At 57.0% G+C, this 15,904-nt stretch overlaps 1 protein-coding gene and 1 long non-coding RNA gene across 2 annotated transcripts; one reads left to right on the top strand and one right to left on the bottom strand.

Annotated features, from left to right (window-relative positions):
- The first annotated feature begins 269 nt into the window (after positions 1–269).
- ALDH4A1 (aldehyde dehydrogenase 4 family member A1) lies at positions 270–9,299 on the top strand. The gene is made up of 15 exons (XM_080564251.1): positions 270–408; positions 1,458–1,551; positions 1,681–1,773; positions 1,873–1,920; positions 2,282–2,437; positions 2,655–2,804; positions 2,889–2,963; positions 4,038–4,225; positions 5,069–5,142; positions 5,312–5,508; positions 5,891–5,938; positions 6,307–6,459; positions 6,661–6,782; positions 7,536–7,654; positions 7,759–9,299. Exons 1-15 carry the CDS (start codon positions 383–385, stop codon positions 7,869–7,871), a joined length of 1,656 nt encoding a protein of 551 aa, XP_080420377.1. The 5' UTR covers positions 270–382; the 3' UTR covers positions 7,872–9,299.
- A 68-nt stretch (positions 9,300–9,367) lies between these two features.
- LOC308181273 lies at positions 9,368–14,206 on the bottom strand. The gene is made up of 2 exons (XR_013941388.1): positions 13,485–14,206; positions 9,368–9,545 (listed from the first exon to the last, which is right to left on the bottom strand). It is a non-coding gene; the product is annotated as an uncharacterized lncRNA (long non-coding RNA).
- Between the last annotated feature and the right edge of the window lie 1,698 nt (positions 14,207–15,904).

Below are 15,904 nucleotides of genomic sequence, written 5' to 3'. Positions count from 1 at the left end.
GCCTGCGGCAACCCCCCCCCTCCCCCCCTCCTTTTCTTTAATAATTAATTATTTTTTAATTATTTATAGCTGATTTTACGCCCCGCCCAGCACCGCCCCCCTCCCACGTGCCGGGCGCTACCACCGCGGTGCCAAGGCCGGGGGGGGGGGGGGCGGCGTGCGTGGGGCCCCCCCCCGCCAGCCCCACGGGGGGGGGTGGGGGCGCCGTGGAGGGGACCCCAGAGCCCCACGCGTGGGAGTGGGCCCGCTGCGGGCAGCGCCCCGCCTCCCCGTGCTTTATCTCGTTTACCTATTTTTTTTATGCCCCCCCGCCCCCCCCTCCATCTCCCTCCCGTGTCGGTGGCTCGGGCGCGGCCGTGGGCAGCGGCGCGGCGGGGCCGGGATGTGGCGGGCGCTGCGGGGCCGCGGGTGAGTCCCCGCGCGGCCGCGGGCCCCACGCGTGGCCCCTCTGCTCCCCCGCCCCCCCCCCCCTCCCTTCCCCAGGGAGGACCCGAACCCTGCTTCCCCCCCCCCCCCCCCCTTTTTGCCCCGCTCCCCGGTAATGCTCCGTGGGGGCGGTCACGGGTGGGAGCTCCGCGTTCGCGTGGGGTGAGAGCCCCGTGGGTGCCGGCCCGGCCCGGCCCGTCCTGTCCCGTCCCCCCACCCCCGGGCCGGGCGCTGCCCCCGGCTCCTTGCGGCCCCCCCCCGGCCCCAACCTTTGCCCCGCGGCCGCGCTTCGCTGCCTGAGGGAAGCGCGGAGCCGCCGTGCTCCGGGGCTGGGCCCCCCCCCCCCCGTTCCCACCCCCACGGGAACCCCTTTCCCATCCCATCGGAACCCCTCGTTCCTGCCCCGTAGGAACGGCTTCTCCCACCCCATGCAAGCCCCTTCCCACCCCATAGGAACGAAACCCTTTTCCCCACCCCATAGGAACCCTGTTTCCCACCCCATACAAACCCCTTTCCCCACCCCATAGGAACCCCTTTCCCATCCCATCGGAACCCCTCGTTCCTGTCCCATAGGAACAGCTTCTCCCACCCCATACAAGCCCCTTTTCTCATCCCGTAGGAACAATTTTTCCTATCCCATAGGATCTCCTTTTCCCACCCCATAGAAACCCTTTTTCCCATCCCATAGGAACCCTGTTTCCCACCCTATACAAACCCTTTTCCCTGTCCCATAGGAACCCCGTTTCCCACCCCATACAAACCCCTTTCCCCATCCCATAGGAAGCCTGTTTCCTACCCCATACAAACCCCTTTCCCCACGCCACGGGAACGACCCCCGTTTGTTTCCCGTTTCCCACACCACTGAAGCCCCTTTCCCTGTCACACCAAACCCCCTTTCCCCACCCCCCCCCCACCCCCCATTTCCCTGGCTTCACTCAGCTGGGGCGCACCCAGCCGAGGCACCGAAGCACCCCGGGCTGGCAGCGCGGGGTCGGGGGCGTTATTTCAGCCCGTTCCCACCCCCCCCCCAGGCTCAGGAGCCTGCACCGTGCGGCCACCACGGTGGCCAACGAGCCCATCCTCGAATTCAAACCCGGCAGCCCCGAGCGAGCAGCGCTGCAGCAGGTAGGGGAGCCTCAGGGCGGTGCCCTTCGCCTTTTCCCCATCCTTCTCTGCTCCCAGCCCCAGCGCGGAGCCCTTTGGGGTCCCCGGCGGCCCTGTGCGGCCCCAACACCTCGCTCTGCTCTCGCCCAGGCGCTGGCCGACCTGAAGGGCAGGACCGAAGCCATCCCCTGCGTGGTCGGTGGGGAGGAGGTGTGGACCGGAGTGGTGCGGTACCAGCTCTCGGTGAGTTTTGGGGTGCTGGGGGGACTTCGGTAAAGGAGAACGAAGCGAGGGATGCGCTAGGCGGATGGGGAAGTGCCAAGGTTTCCCGTCTCTTTTCAGCCGTTCAATCATGCGCACAAGGTGGCCAAGTTCTGCTACGCCGACAAGGTGAGCGCGCCCGCTGCCTGTTCCTCTTCCCTTCGGTCTTCTTCGTGGGAGGCGTTTTGGGGACAGTGCAGCGACCACACGGCCCCAGCCAGCTGCCAGCGTCGCTGATGCAGCTCGACTGCAGGTTTCACAAGCAGAAGTGGCTTTTTGGAGTCACAAAGCACATGGTTTTTCCAAAGGAAGCAGCAGTGGGTTTTGGCTTTCCAAGCCCCTGGGGCCCTGGAACAAGGTGGTCTGAGGGGCTCCGGTGGTGGTGGGAAGGTGGCTGCCACAGCATGTGTCCGGGCTGGACGTCCCCTCACTGTCCCCTTTGGGTTTCTTGGGGGTGGCTTCCTCACGGCTGCCTTTCCCCTTCCCACAGGATCTCATTAACAAAGCCATTAATGCTGCCTTGGCCGCCAGAAAGGAGTGGGACCTGAAACCTGTCCAGGACCGGGCCCAGATCTTCCTCAAGGCGGCTGACATGCTGAGTGGCCCACGGCGAGCCGAGGTGCTGGCCAAGACCATGGTGGGGCAGGTGAGCAGGGTGCAGGGGGCGAACAGGAGGGAATTTGGGCTTTGCAGAGGATCCGGTCGCACCAGGGCAGGATGGGGGCTCGCGGTGAGGCCCAGCTCTTTCCGAAGAGCACGAACCCCCAAACCGCATCCGGATGTGCCAGGCCATGTTGCATTTTCTCCCCCTCCTCTCCCCTGCCTCTGCCGTGTTTTTATTCATTGCGGTCCTCTCCTGGCAGGGCAAAACCGTCATCCAGGCGGAAATCGATGCGGCGGCAGAGCTGATCGACTTCTTCCGCTTCAACGCCAAGTACGCCTTGGAGCTGGAGAGCAGCCAGCCCATCAGCGTGGACATCAGCACCAACAGCATGGTGTACCGCGGGCTGGAGGTGAGGAGCCGGGGCTGCTTGTGCTGGCTCGCCCATGGCAAGCGCGGGCGCCTGCAGCCAGTCCCTTTCTTCTCTCCGCCGCAGGGTTTTGTGGCGGCCATCTCTCCCTTCAACTTCACAGCGATCGGCGGAAACCTGGCGGGGGCTCCGGCGTTGATGGTGAGCATCACCACAGGGTTGCGTCTCTCTCCAAATCCAGCCTCTCCGGTGCTGTTCCACGCCCGGTGGCGTGCACCAGAGGAGCTGCTGGCGTTGCGCAGCCTCCTGCTGCTTTGTCCCGACTCCAGGTTGCAGGAGTGATTTGTGCTTGTGTTGTCCATGGGGACGGAGGAGCCCTTTGGGGCCGTCCTCCTGAGGCGTCCCCAAAACTGGACACCTACAAATGCAGCCCAACCCCATCAGGCACACCCGGGGTTCTGCTACTGGAACCCTCCCTGGAATTCAATCAGCCGGTGTGCAGTTAGGCTCAGGTGACTTTATTTACAAACAGGCATTCCCCTGGCTGCTGTTTAGACCTGTCCACCAAATAGCTGTGACGGGGGAAGTGTTGGAAAAGGAAAAACCCTCCCAAACCCGCTCTTGGAGGTGTCTGTGCTTGAGGCTTTCATTTCGGGCTTCACTCCTCGCCTGGATTTTAGACAGAGAGAAGGTCGGGGTGCTGCAGGAGGGAGTTCTTAATAAGTGGCTGCTAATTAGAGCCCCTGGCTGCACTCTCATCCCGGCCACGCGTGGTGACGGTGACGCAGGGGAGGTCACCAAGCCCAAACGAAGGCAGTGGCATGGAGCCAAAGGGGTGGGGAGCCACAGCGGGGCGTTTGCACCGTGTTTTCCTGCCGATTGTGCCATTGGTTTGGGCACGATTAATCCAGGCACGGGCTGGTGTTTCACTCACGTGGGCACTCACTGTGTTGCGCATGAGCCCAGGGGTGGCAGCTGCAGGGCCGTAAGTGGCGGCATTCCCAGCACGGGAGGGCACAGGAGGGCGGCATGGTGACCTAGTGGCAGCTTTTGGTGCAAAGGGGGGTGATTTTGGTGCTTTTAGCTGGGCTGGCAATCACAATCCGTCTCAATTGCTCAGGGTGCAAGGGAGCTACGAGCCACCCGCAGAGCAGAACCTGTGCACCATCACACAAACCCTCCCGGAGGTGCTGCAGGCTCCGATATGGCCTCTCCCTGACGCATTTAAGCCCTGCAGTTGCGTGTTTCCCACACTGACTGTCCCCTGTCCCCCAGGGAAACGTGGTGCTGTGGAAGCCCAGCGACACTGCCCTGCTCTCCAGCTACGCCGTCTACAGGATCCTGCTGGAAGCTGGGCTCCCTCCCAACGTCATTCAGTTCGTGCCGGCAGATGGGCCCGTGTTCGGCGACGCCGTCACCAGCAACCAGCACTTTTGCGGGCTCAACTTCACCGGCAGCGTGCCGTAAGCCGGGGAGGGGAAGCACAAGGAGCTGCCCAGCTCATGGCTGATGCTTGCCCGCTGGTCCATCGCTCAGGGCAGCTGCCGTCCTTACACCTTGTAGGGTGAAAAACAACTGCATCTAACCAGCCCAGGGAGTGTGTTTAATGTCAAGGAGTTCCTGTTGCTAAAACCAAGCCACAGAGAATAAACTTGCAAGTTAAACAAGGGAGACACCGACCTGTCTCCTAGGGATGCTGTGACTCGGCAGAGCGATGCCGGAGGGCGGTGGGGTTTATCCTTCCCTCCTCCTGCCAGCATGCCCGCACCCAGACCCAGCTGTGCGGCACTACGAGCACATGCTGCCTTCGCCCCTGGCCGATTTGCAAACCCTCTGCTGCGTTAGCGACTTGCCCCCCAGAGGCTATTAAGCCCCAGGGCCCAGCTCCGCCGGCAAGTGCCATGGTGTGATGAGCATTGTGCTGTAAAGGTGGGGAAGCTCATAAATTAGTATTAGTGGCCGTGCCTCCTGCTGGAAGTTTATTAGCATTTCTATTGTTTTGCAGCCAAGGGGTTTGTCACAGTGAGAACCAAAAAAGAAGGGCCGAAAGGAGGAGAACAGAAACTTCTGCTGGATGCTCTCTGGTCTTTCCTGTGGCGCTTATTTGTAATGTGCTAGGGTTTTTGTGTAGTGCCCAGAGCTTTGGTATCTAGGGACTCATTCTCACCTAGCATCTCCTCTTCTGTTCACAGAGCATCCCTTCTGCTGAGGATGGACCTGGCGGTTTGCTGGGGTTGTCTTCAGCAGGGTCAGGAACTTTTCCAAGCTCCCCTCTCGTGCTAACCACCTCCTCCTTTCTCTCCCAGGACTTTCAAGCGCCTCTGGAAGCAAGTGGCCGAAAACCTGGATTGCTACCGCAACTTCCCCCGCTTGGCTGGAGGTAATGGCTGCGTCTCACCGTTGTGGGGAGAGGCCGAGCAGGGGCTGGGGTGCTGAGGGCTGGAGCACCTGGGCTGGCCTCCCTGGGACATCACCCACAGGGGTCTGGACATAGCTCGAGCTTTCCAGCAGAGGCAACTTCTCACTTGCTCCTTTTCCTCCCAAACCAGAGTGTGGTGGGAAGAACTTCCACCTGGTGCACAGCTCAGCCGATGTGTCCAGTGTGGTGAACGGGACCCTGCGCTCTGCCTTTGAGTACGGCGGCCAGAAATGCTCGGCGTGCTCCCGCCTCTACGCCCCGGACTCGCTGTGGCCCCAGATCAAAGAGAAGCTGCTGGAGGAGACCAAGAAGATCAAAGTGGGAGACGTGAGTGGAGCTGCCGGGCTGCTGAAGGGCTTTGCAGCTCAGCGGGTGGCTGATGGGATTAGAGACTGCGGTAACTGGCTACTAATTCCTATTGAACTGAGCTTTTTATCCACTGGTTCTCCCCACCACCACCACCCCTCCGTCCTCCCCCTTCATCTTTTTTTTTTTTTTAGTGATTAGAAATTAACTTGTAGCCAGCGTCTGCAGGAAGGACTGTGTAAGTCACTGAATACCACAGACTAATTGAAAAGGGGGAGCTTGCTCCCTCGCGCGGAGGTGTGTTTTGGAGCAGGGGGACGTGTTATTCTGGGAATTTCAATTTTAGAGTTAGCTTTTTGGCACAGCGTGGACTTACATTGTCTACTTCCTTTTGCCCCTGCAGCCTGCCCAGGACTTTGGGACGTTTTTCTCAGCAGTGATCGATGACAAGGTGAGCTCACGCGTGCTGCCCCTGCTCGTGCTCAAAGGTAACACCGCCAGGCTTCCGCTCAGCGTTTGGCTGGATGCTTTTTATTGCTTTCAGCAAAGTGTGACTAGGAAGTTCCAGCACTATGGCATGGGGTGCTTTTTGCTCCCTTCAGGAATATTGCATGTTGCTACCCCTCTTGAGGAGTGGGTTGTTTGTTGAGAAGCCCTCGCGGAGGTAGGGTTCAGAGTGTCCAGGGCTGTATTTCCAGCTTGCAGCCTTCCTCCTGAGCTGGAAGCGAGCAAAGAGCAACATAGCCCCAAAAGGCATTGCCCAAAACTCCTTTTCACTCCCCAGCTCCACACTCTGTTCATTTTCTTCTCCTTCCTCAGTCTTTTGCACGTATAAAGAGGTGGATCGAGCACGCCAAGAAGTCTCCCAACCTCACCATCCTGGCTGGAGGCGGCTGCGATGACAGCGTCGGGTACTTCATTGAGCCGTGCATTGTGGAGAGCAAAGACCCAAAGGATCCCATCATGAAAGAGGTGAGAGTGGGAAAATCCCGGCATGGGACGTGGCTCTGCGTCTTGGGGCGCGAGTTGACTGGTCTTGTAGGATAGGTAGGAGCGGGGATGGTGCTCTTCCATCTTTCGCGTGGCTTTGGCTAATCTGTCACTCGTTTTTGGAGGCTGTGGGTTGTACAAGGAGGGCTGTGCGCTTGGCTAATTTAGTTTTTTGCTCTACAGGAAATCTTTGGCCCCATCCTCACCGTGTACGTCTACCCGGAGAAGCAGTACAAGGACGTCTTGGAGCTGATTGACACCACGACACCCTATGGCCTCACGGGGGCGGTCTTCGCCCAGGAGAAGTGAGTGCCCGCAGCCCCGGAGCCGGGAGGGAACGGGGCGTCCCGGGGGGCTCAGGGTCCTTCTCCCAGCCACGAAGACCTGGAGCCGCAGGGCTTCGAGTCTGAGATGCTTTTTTTGGGTTAGAAGCTGGTTTTGAGGTCCTTTTCGTGATTTTTTTTTCTATGAGAGGAAGAGAATAAGAGAAGAAAAAGTTATTTGATTGCCTAAGGAGAGAAGCCTGAAATAAAATACTTTCTCTAAGCTATAAGGAAAGGCAGAAGCTTTTTGGGTAGTATGAAAACCATGGTGTTTTTTTCGTTTTTTTTTTTTTTTTTGTTTGTTTGTATTTAACACTTTTTGTTGTGAGAAAGTTCCAGGCTACCACGAAGCAGATGGGGATCATAATTTTTCAATAAATACCTAAGAATCAATCAGATATTAGTGAAACTAAGAGCAGGCATTGAATAACTAACTTAGAAGGTCGTTAAGCCAGGCTATCCTTGGACTTAATTAACTTCATTTTATAACAGCAAATCTTGAGGAAAAACATGAAAAGAAAAGAAAAGTTGAAATGAGAAATTGCGGTCATTTAATTGAGCTTTAAGCACACAGGTCCCCTTGCAGCGTGTGTCAAACTTCTCTTGTCTACAACAAGCACATGTGCAAAGAAACGCAAATACTGGGCACCAGTGCGGCTACTGGAGCAGGGCAGAGGCCTCCAGGTGTGCCTTTGCCGTCCCCTCCTGCTTATGGTCCTCTCCCTCCCTCCTCAGGAGCATCATCGAGGAAGCCAGGAGCTGCTTGCGCAACACAGCTGGCAATTTCTACATCAACGACAAGTCAACGGGCGCTGTTGTGGCTCAGCAGCCCTTCGGGGGCTCCCGCATCTCAGGTGAGACCAAAAAAACTCCAAAAAAACACATTTAAAGGCGCAATGGGACACATCCCCTCCGTCCACCTCCTTCACCTCGTGGTCCCTCCTTCCTTTTGGCACAGGAACCAACGACAAACCTGGTGGTCCGCACTACATCCTGCGCTGGACGTCTCCCCAGGCCATCAAGGAAACCCACGTGCCGCTGCGGGACTGGCGCTACGCCTACATGCACTGATGCCTTCTCCTCATACCCGTGCCTCTACTACTGAAGCTGGACGCGCACAGTGGCTCCTCGGCCGCAGCCTTGAAAGCACTTAAATCAGGCAATCTTCAGCACAGCAAGCTAGGGTTTTATTTTTAGAGACTAATTCTATTATTAAATTGTTAACTCACAAAAAAAAGTCCCTATGATTTCTTAGTCTTGGAAGAAGCAGGCTGTGGGTGACTGTGACAGCAGAGATGCGCTGCTGGTACCCGAGATCCCCAGCCTGGGAACAAGAAGAGCAAGTCGTCTGCAGTAACTCCACAAAGCACCATCATTTGAGAAGTGATTTTCTCTCTGTTATATGCTTTAAGAGGGTAGGAATAACGCTTTTTCCAACACGTAAGGATTTTTCCATCACTTAGCTCAGAGCGTAATAGCACCACACCTCTGCAGAGGGCTTTGGGCTTGCCCAGCGGTGCTGAATCCTAGTTCTCCTTTATCCTCCTGTCCCTCCCCTTGTCCTCCCATCCAGCCGTGCCTGCCTGATGGGCTGGGAGCGCTGGAGCTGGAGCAGGGAGCAGCATTCAGAGGCTGGCCACAACCTGGTCACTTGGAGAAGAATTGTCCTGTCCCCAAGACATCGTTCACCCAGGCTGCTCCATCAGGGAGCCTTGCACAGTGGAACAACGAATTTAAGGACTTTCCAAAAGGGCTATGAAGCCTGGTTTGGTTTAAACCATAGTGCCAAGCAATGGGAGCCTTGAGCCATGTATTTTTCTTGGTCCCAAGCAAGAGCTAAGCCTCCAGAAGTCACATTTTGCCAAGAGATGGCAGCTGTGAGCTCGGAGCTGCTCAGGAATTGCCCACGTGCCTTTTTTCACTGAGAAGGCACTGGCCAGATCTGCTCTGATCCTTGGATGTTGGCTGGAAGGAAGCAGAAGGATTTTAGAGAAGTTCCACTAATGTTCCTGCACAAGCTGCTTAGGTGGCTGCAGCATCCTTAACCCCCAGAAGGAATTTAGGGAGAGAGGCCAGGCCAGCAAGAGGAGGTTTGCAATAATCAGAAGCAAAATCTGTTTCCCAGGTTGTCGTGCTTGGCCCAGGACCCCGTCCCTGAGGCTCTGCAAGCTGCTGAGTTGTGCAGTTCAGCATTAAGTTGTTAAATTTGCTCTTCTTTCCCATCAGCAAGCTCTTGCCAAACGGGTCCTGCAGGGCAAACCGTAACAGGGAGCTTGGACACCAAGTCCTGCATCTTCCAGGGGCATTTCTGATTTAGAAATGTGTGCATTTGTAACACTGCCAATTACTGGCCAGTCAATTAGCACGATTTGCAGATAATGTGGCTAACCCTTTTATGGCTGCTGCAAGTTACTTGGCATGTAGGTCAAGAATGAGTTGCATTAATGCCTGCAAATCCAGGTTTAACTGATGACAATTGCAATAAAATACATTATGATCTTTTTGTGTCCTTTTTTTGAATTATTTCTTCAAATTGTTGCCAAAGGAAGAGAGCATGCGTTTGGTACCTTAAGCACGTGCAGTGTAGTAGGCAAGGATAGGCGCAATGAGGCATTGCCCAAAACCGCTGCCGCAGCATCTGAGCAGGGCGTTGCAGCTCTGCTCAGTTCTGGTGCCCAGCTGCAAGGTCTCTCCTTCACCCTGCTGCATCCAATGCCAACCAGCTCTCGTGTGCAACAATTATTCCTTAAAAAAAAAAAAAAAAAAAGGAAAGAAGAACACCCTCTTGAGCAATTAAGCCTTTTCCAGAGCAGGACTGGGCTGGCGTTGGGGTGGCCATAACAGATGTCTCCATCCCTGGGTTCAAGAAGTTCACGGGCCAGGAGGCCACCAGCCAGGTGGGACCCACCACAGAAGACCAACCAGAAGGGCCGAGAAATGTGCAACCAGGAGCTCGCCCAGTGCCTCGCGGCATCCCAGCACATCAGCTGTGGGGAGACCATTGAGTTCAACACCTAAGCAAATCATCACCATCATCATCATCATCATCATCATCACCGTCATCCAAATTGCCTCCTGCCTAACCCCAGGCTGGGGGGCATGAGGAACGCTGCTCAGCACGGGTGCTACTCGGGCACTGAGGGGTTTGGGGGAACAGAAGGGTGCTGTGATTCTTTGCCATGGGCAGCACAACCCCTTACCCAGGCTTCAGAGAGGTGAACTGTGCGCTGGGTGTTGAAAAGAGGGGAAGGGGATGGAAGGCAGCATAGGCAGGGTCACCCTTGGTCGCCCAGGGTCACCCGCGATGCCACGAAGCATTGTCACTTGTGGAGGCCCAGGACTTGAAGGCAAGTGATTTGAGTTTGCAAAACTTGCTTACTGCAGCATGGCCAGCGGGCAGACGCCCTCGGGATGTCGTGTTCGGTGCCGAACTGCCCGCAGTTGATGCGCAAGACCCAGCTCCCTGCTGGTCCTGCTGAGCGGGCGAGCTCTCCTGCCCCGTTCCCCAGGCATTTGGGGTGAGCACCCCAAATACACCCCACCCCACCCCCCCGACGGCATCCCCAAACCCCCCCAGCTTGTTTAAATCTCGTTAAGGGCTCTGCCTCCCTCTCAGGGGAGCCGGCGATTTGGGGAGTCATGGCGAAGGCGCCGAGTGCTCGTCCAAGCCACTGCTTTCGGCTCACGCCTTTTAGGACTTAAGGCCAGGGTGTCAAGTGGATTTTTAGCCTTAACTCTGAATTTCATGGCTTTTGTCACTTCAAATCAGACCCCTAACGCTATTTAAACAGTTGGCTTTTTGAAGCTGGTAACGTGTTGGGGAGGCTGGAACGGGGATGGGGCGGGGGTTGGCGGTTCCTGAGCTTTCTTAGCAGCCCCCAGGGATGCTCCCCTGCCTGCAGGGACGGGGAAAGCACATTGCCTTCTTCGGGGAGCGAGGGATGGGGATTTTCCCCAAGGACAGCCCAAGGCTCCATCTGCTTCCCCTTAGCAGCTCGGGCTGGAGCTCGTTGGCAGCTCAATGCACCCCGTTAGGGCCCTCGTTAGGCGAGGCCAGAGCGAGCGGGGTATTTCTTGGCCGGAGCCCAGCTGCATTCCTCCTCTTCTGGCGGGAGATCTCACGCCCAGCAGGCTGAGGCAAGGCAGAAGGGGAAGAGGGGGCAGCAGCGACCTGTTCATCCGCTGGGGGGGGAACGAGGGAGTGGGAGAGGCTGCAAGCGAGAGCCCCACAGCAAGGCCCACGCTCCCCTCCGTGCCCCGAGCAGGGATGTGCCTGCCGTTGAAAACAGTGAGAGGTGAACCACGGCCACAATAAGGCAATTGCTGTGCTCATTGCAACTTTTTTATTATTATTAATTTATTTTTTTTTAAAACATTTAACTCACTAAAGGTTGTAGCAGCCCCGCATCAGCTGCCTTCGGCCCTCCACTTTGGGCCATGGGATGAAGAGGAGAAAAGATCAGAGGAGGAGGAAAAAATGCGCGGAGAGCCCAACTTCAGCTCCTTTCCCACAGCGCAGATGGAAACCCCGAACAGCAAGAAGGGGATGGGATTTGAATGTTGGCCCTGTTCAACAAACAAACCACACTTTTTAAAGGCTGCAGCTAGTGGCTGTACTCCCCAGCCCCTCCAAAAATGCTACCGGCTCCTGCAAAGTTATGGAGAGTCTTCTAATATTTAACATTTTTGTGCTAAAGCCCCAGGTCCTGGAGTCATGAGAATATAGCAGGATGTCAGCCTCCAGCTAGAGTAAATAAAGTGTGGATTCCCATTGCTTGGGCCGGCCCAGGGAAGCTGAATAACGTGACCCCCATCAAGGCCAGAGGAAAATCATGGAAAGCACATAGAGGGACCTGGAGGCTGGCGATCAGCCTGGTCCCACCTGTTGTACCGGGGTCCTGGTTGTGCCATCCACCAAACAGCTCCAGCTGGGGAAAAGGAGGCAAAAAAAAAAACCACCCCTACAACAGCACTACTTTTGATTTTGGTTAGCAAACGAGCCTAGCGGTTCACTTCCCATCTCTTTCGCGTGACCACGCTGCCCACCAAGCCACTTAAACCCATGGGGCAGAGCCCCGGGGCGCGCAGCAGCCTCCGTCCTGGGTCATCTGAGGCCAACCGCTCCCCGGTCTCCCAAGTGCCTCTCCCCAGGGCGCATGGGCCAGAGCTCTGCGGCCTCGGAGAGGCTCATCCCCATCCCGGCATTCCCTAGTTTACCCCAGGGAAGGCTCGTCTGGGAGCCTGCATTATTTTGGAGCCAGCCTGCTTGAGAAGAGGAACAGGTGAAGGAGGCCGGCAGAGCCCGGGGAAGGCCCCCCCCCCCCCCCCCAGGAGATAAATTACTCGCTGCCTTCTGACGGCCTCGAGGTTGGCTGGAATAAACCAGGCGTACGACAGCAGCGGGAAACCGCAGCAAAGTTGGCCTGGGGCAGCTTGGGATTAAGAGGAAACTTCGGCATCCGCCAAGCCTCCCGGCCTCTCCCCGCCAGCTGCCTCCCAGAGCTTTCCCCCGGATCCTGCCCTGACCTCCCGTCCCCTCCGCTCCCGGGGGCTCAGCACCGGCCTCGCATCCCCTGCCAGCACCGCGCTTCGTGCTGCGCGCCAAACATCCCCCCGCCCTCCGCCCCCCCCCCAGCATCCCAGCATTTGGGTGTTTAAAATGTATCAGCGGTGCCATCGCGGCTGCTGTTTTTCATCCTTCAGCGATAAGGCATCTGCGTGTACACAGCACCCAGAAAATTACTTACAAACAGCAGCTTCCTCCTGCACATTCCCCCCCCCCCCCCAATTATTAATATTATCACAGAGTCAGACCTGCTCGGGTGCTGTTTTCATTTATCCTCCCCCCCCCCCGGCTCCTTTTTTTTTGTGTGTGTGTGTTTTTTTGTGTTTTTTTTTTCCTTGATTCCACACCCCACATTGTGATCGCCGATTGGAGATCACAAACCTGACATTTCGGTGCCTGCTTTGCAGTGCCAGGCGGGCAAAACTGCCGGCGACAATCGATTCTCCCTGCATCGTCTACCGGTGCCATCCAAAACATTTAATCAACGCAAGATCAACCCTTCCGGCAGCTCTCGTTTGCTTTATTATTATTATTATCATCATCATCATTATTTTTCCCCAGCCTCTGAAAATATGCAATGCCCTGAAATGGGGCCCGTGGCACGAGCATGGTTGGGGGAAGAAAGAAAATACGCCCGGAAGGCGCGGGGGTGAGCCAGGGAGGGTGGCTGGCTGCGTCTGCACAAGAAGTAAAGGTGACGGCCCTGTGCCCATCCAAAAGTGCATGGCACGGACTGGGGGGGATGTAGGCGCCAGAGTGGTCGCGGCTCTGGGCTCCCAGAGAGAGCTGCTGGGACAAAGTGTCCCTGAGCATCCCCGCAGGCTGGGCCTCAGGCAGGACGCTTGGGTGAGGGCTCTGCTGCCAGTGGCTGGAACCCTGCTAGGGAATTGCCCGAAGTGAATCCTGCAGGGCCAGTGGCAAACTGAACCCCCATGCTGCATTTATGGCAAGCTCCTCATTCACAGCCACATCCCAACCCCCCCTTCCTGCAGGTAATCCCCTCTTGCCCTGCGGGTGTGGGGATGTGCTGACCCCTTTGGCAGATTGGGGATGTTGAGGCAGCAGGAGCGAGCTGGGGAAACAACAGCCCCCCCCCCAGACCCCCTCCGATAACTCACTGCAATCAGCAAACGGGCCGTGGGGCTCCCCAGCCCGCAGCTCCAGCCGCCAAAGTGACGCCTGGCCCCGAAGAATGCGTCCCCCCCGTCCCCACGCGCCGTGCCCTAATCCGGGGGATGTCTGCAGACAGCTGCGCCTGCCCCAGCGGCCTGACATCACCGGCCAGCTATGAAAGCGCTGCCTTGGCAAAGGGCTCCTTCTCCAAGGGTTTCCAGGGGAGGGGGGCCAGGGACGCCCACGCTGCTCTTAACCCTCTGCTAGCAGAGCGGGAGCGTTCGCCCTCCGCTTGCACAACGGCCCTGCATTGCAGCGCTGCTCTGTTTTCTCACCTCCCTTGCTCTGCTGCTGGTGCTCCAGAGCTGGGGACAAAAATACGTGGAAGGAGGGTTGTAAGTGAGCTAGCTGAACCTCACTGCCTGAGCTGGCGGCACGGTATCACGCAGGGCATGCGGATTCCCCGTGTCTTTGCTGCTCCTACACCTGAGGTCACCTCCGCTGGGGGACTGCTGCGTGGTCAGGCGTCACCAATGCCCAACAAACGTGTCCCAGGGTGTTGTGGTGACCCTGGGATGGGAGGCTGGCACCCAGACAGCGGCGCTAGCAGCCTCACGTCCAGCCAGCAGCTGAAGCCCCCGCTGCGCTCTGTCCTGCAGACGCGGCTGGGTGACAGTGGCACGGCTGCGGACGGTTCCCACTTGCAGCAAGGGGACGGGATGTCGGTCACAAAGTCCTTGCACATGTGCCCCACCCCGCCAGATCTGTCTGCTCAGGGCTTTCTCCGGAGCCATCAATCAGTGCGGGGACATGATCGTGTTTTACAGTCAGGGCCGCTTGTGAAACCCAAGCTCAGCACAGCAGCCCCGGCTTCGCTTGCCTGGAGGAAAATCATAGCTGTGGCTTTAAGCCCTTGCAATGGGTGCTTGGAGTAGCTCTGCAGTAGCCCCAGCTTTTTGGATTTCTCCTCTTCATCCTCAGCATCTGGTGTGGGTCAGGTACAGCACAGGCATTGTTCAGCGAGTGCTGCACAAGCAGGTGACATGCGAAGAAACACGGATGTGCCTTCCCGTGCTATTTACAGCCCAGACTTGCTAAAAACAGAAGGCTGCACAAAACACAGCCAGGTCTGCATGTGCTCCCCTCCTCATGCTGCTGCTCAGATGCACACAGGCGCTATTCTGCGGCATGCACACAGGGAGAGAGGCGGGTGAAGTTTAGTTACTTGTGGTTCCTTTCTGCCCCGCATCCCCCTACAACACAAGCATCCTTCGGGCAAGTCTTTGGAAACGCAGTTCTTTGTCAGATTTCTATCAGCAATGTCATTACTAATAAGCTAAAACCAAAGCGGTGCTCAGGCAGGGTAGCATTGGCTCTGGAAAGCTTACCCTGGGGTGCCAGCCCCTGTGCACCCCACTACCACCACCCCCAGAAGCCTGTTCCCAGTGCGAGGTTGTTCTCTGGGAACCGCTCCGGTGGCTTCAGTTGTGCTTGTTCGGGAACAAAGCGGGGGTGACAAGGAACTGGGACGAGGAGAACTTGGGAGGCACTCGCAGCCCAGCTGTGCCAGGCTGAGTGGAAATGAAAGGTTGGACTAGATGATCGCAGAGGTCTTCTCCAACCCAAATAATTCTATGAAGTCTGCTCTCTGAAGCTTGCAAGTGAAAAAGAGAAAGGACAGAGGGATGCACGCAAGGGGAGGATGTGTTTGGATCCCTCTGAATGTTCTGGGACCATTACATGCTGGGTGCCTCCTGCAATTCTACCATCTTTTCTGCACCAGCTGTTCGCTGTTGTGCAGCACCATGCAGCTACAGGGAGCAGAAGTGGAGCCTGAAGACCAGAGCGTGCTTTCAAGCAGCACCAGCCAGCAAACAGCACGGTTGCTTGATTCATGGGACCCAAGTGACCCTTTGCAGTGCCTATGGAAATGCACAGGAGCTGCACACGTTCAGCTCTTCCACTATTCACCCACTTTGGGAAGGAGCCAGGGCAGCTGCTGGGGTGTCAAAGTGCCCACATGGCTCCACATCCGTGGTCCACCACATCCACGACTGACCACATCCATCACCCACCACCATGTCCATCACGCACCACGTGCAGCTGGGCTTTGCCGGTCTCCTTGGGACAAGCAGGGAGCGCAGCAATTAGCTACATGGAATTAGTTGCTCCCAGGGCAGAGCTGCGATGCTCTGGGGTGTGAGGTCTCTGCATTTGCAACCAGATCTTGCTGGCAAATGGTGGCTTATAAATGAAGACATTTGCTGATGAAGAAATTGAGTATGGACAGAGGAGATGAGATGAAAGCTCTTTCCACGCTATCAAAAATAGGAACCAGGGTTTGTCAAGAAGCTGGCTCCAGGACTGTGCAGCCTTGCTGGGGACTTGCATAGCCATGGCTCTGCAGCCTGCAGAGATGAGGGGG

The sequence above is a fragment of the Anser brachyrhynchus genome (genome assembly GCF_964034855.1).
Source record: "Anser brachyrhynchus genome assembly, chromosome: 21".
Classification (NCBI taxonomy): Eukaryota; Metazoa; Chordata; class Aves; order Anseriformes; family Anatidae; genus Anser; species Anser brachyrhynchus.
The sequence above is the reverse complement of the archived record's forward strand: the minus strand, read 5'-3'. Positions and strand labels throughout refer to the sequence as shown.

Coding starts and splice junctions, on each gene's coding strand:
- ALDH4A1 (XM_080564251.1), top strand. CDS start 383: ATGTGGCGGGCGCTGCGGGGCCGCGG. Junction 1,774..1,872: donor TGGTGCGGTACCAGCTCTCG/GTGAGTTTTGGG, acceptor GTCTCTTTTCAG/CCGTTCAATCATGCGCACAA. Junction 5,143..5,311: donor CTTCCCCCGCTTGGCTGGAG/GTAATGGCTGCG, acceptor CTCCCAAACCAG/AGTGTGGTGGGAAGAACTTC.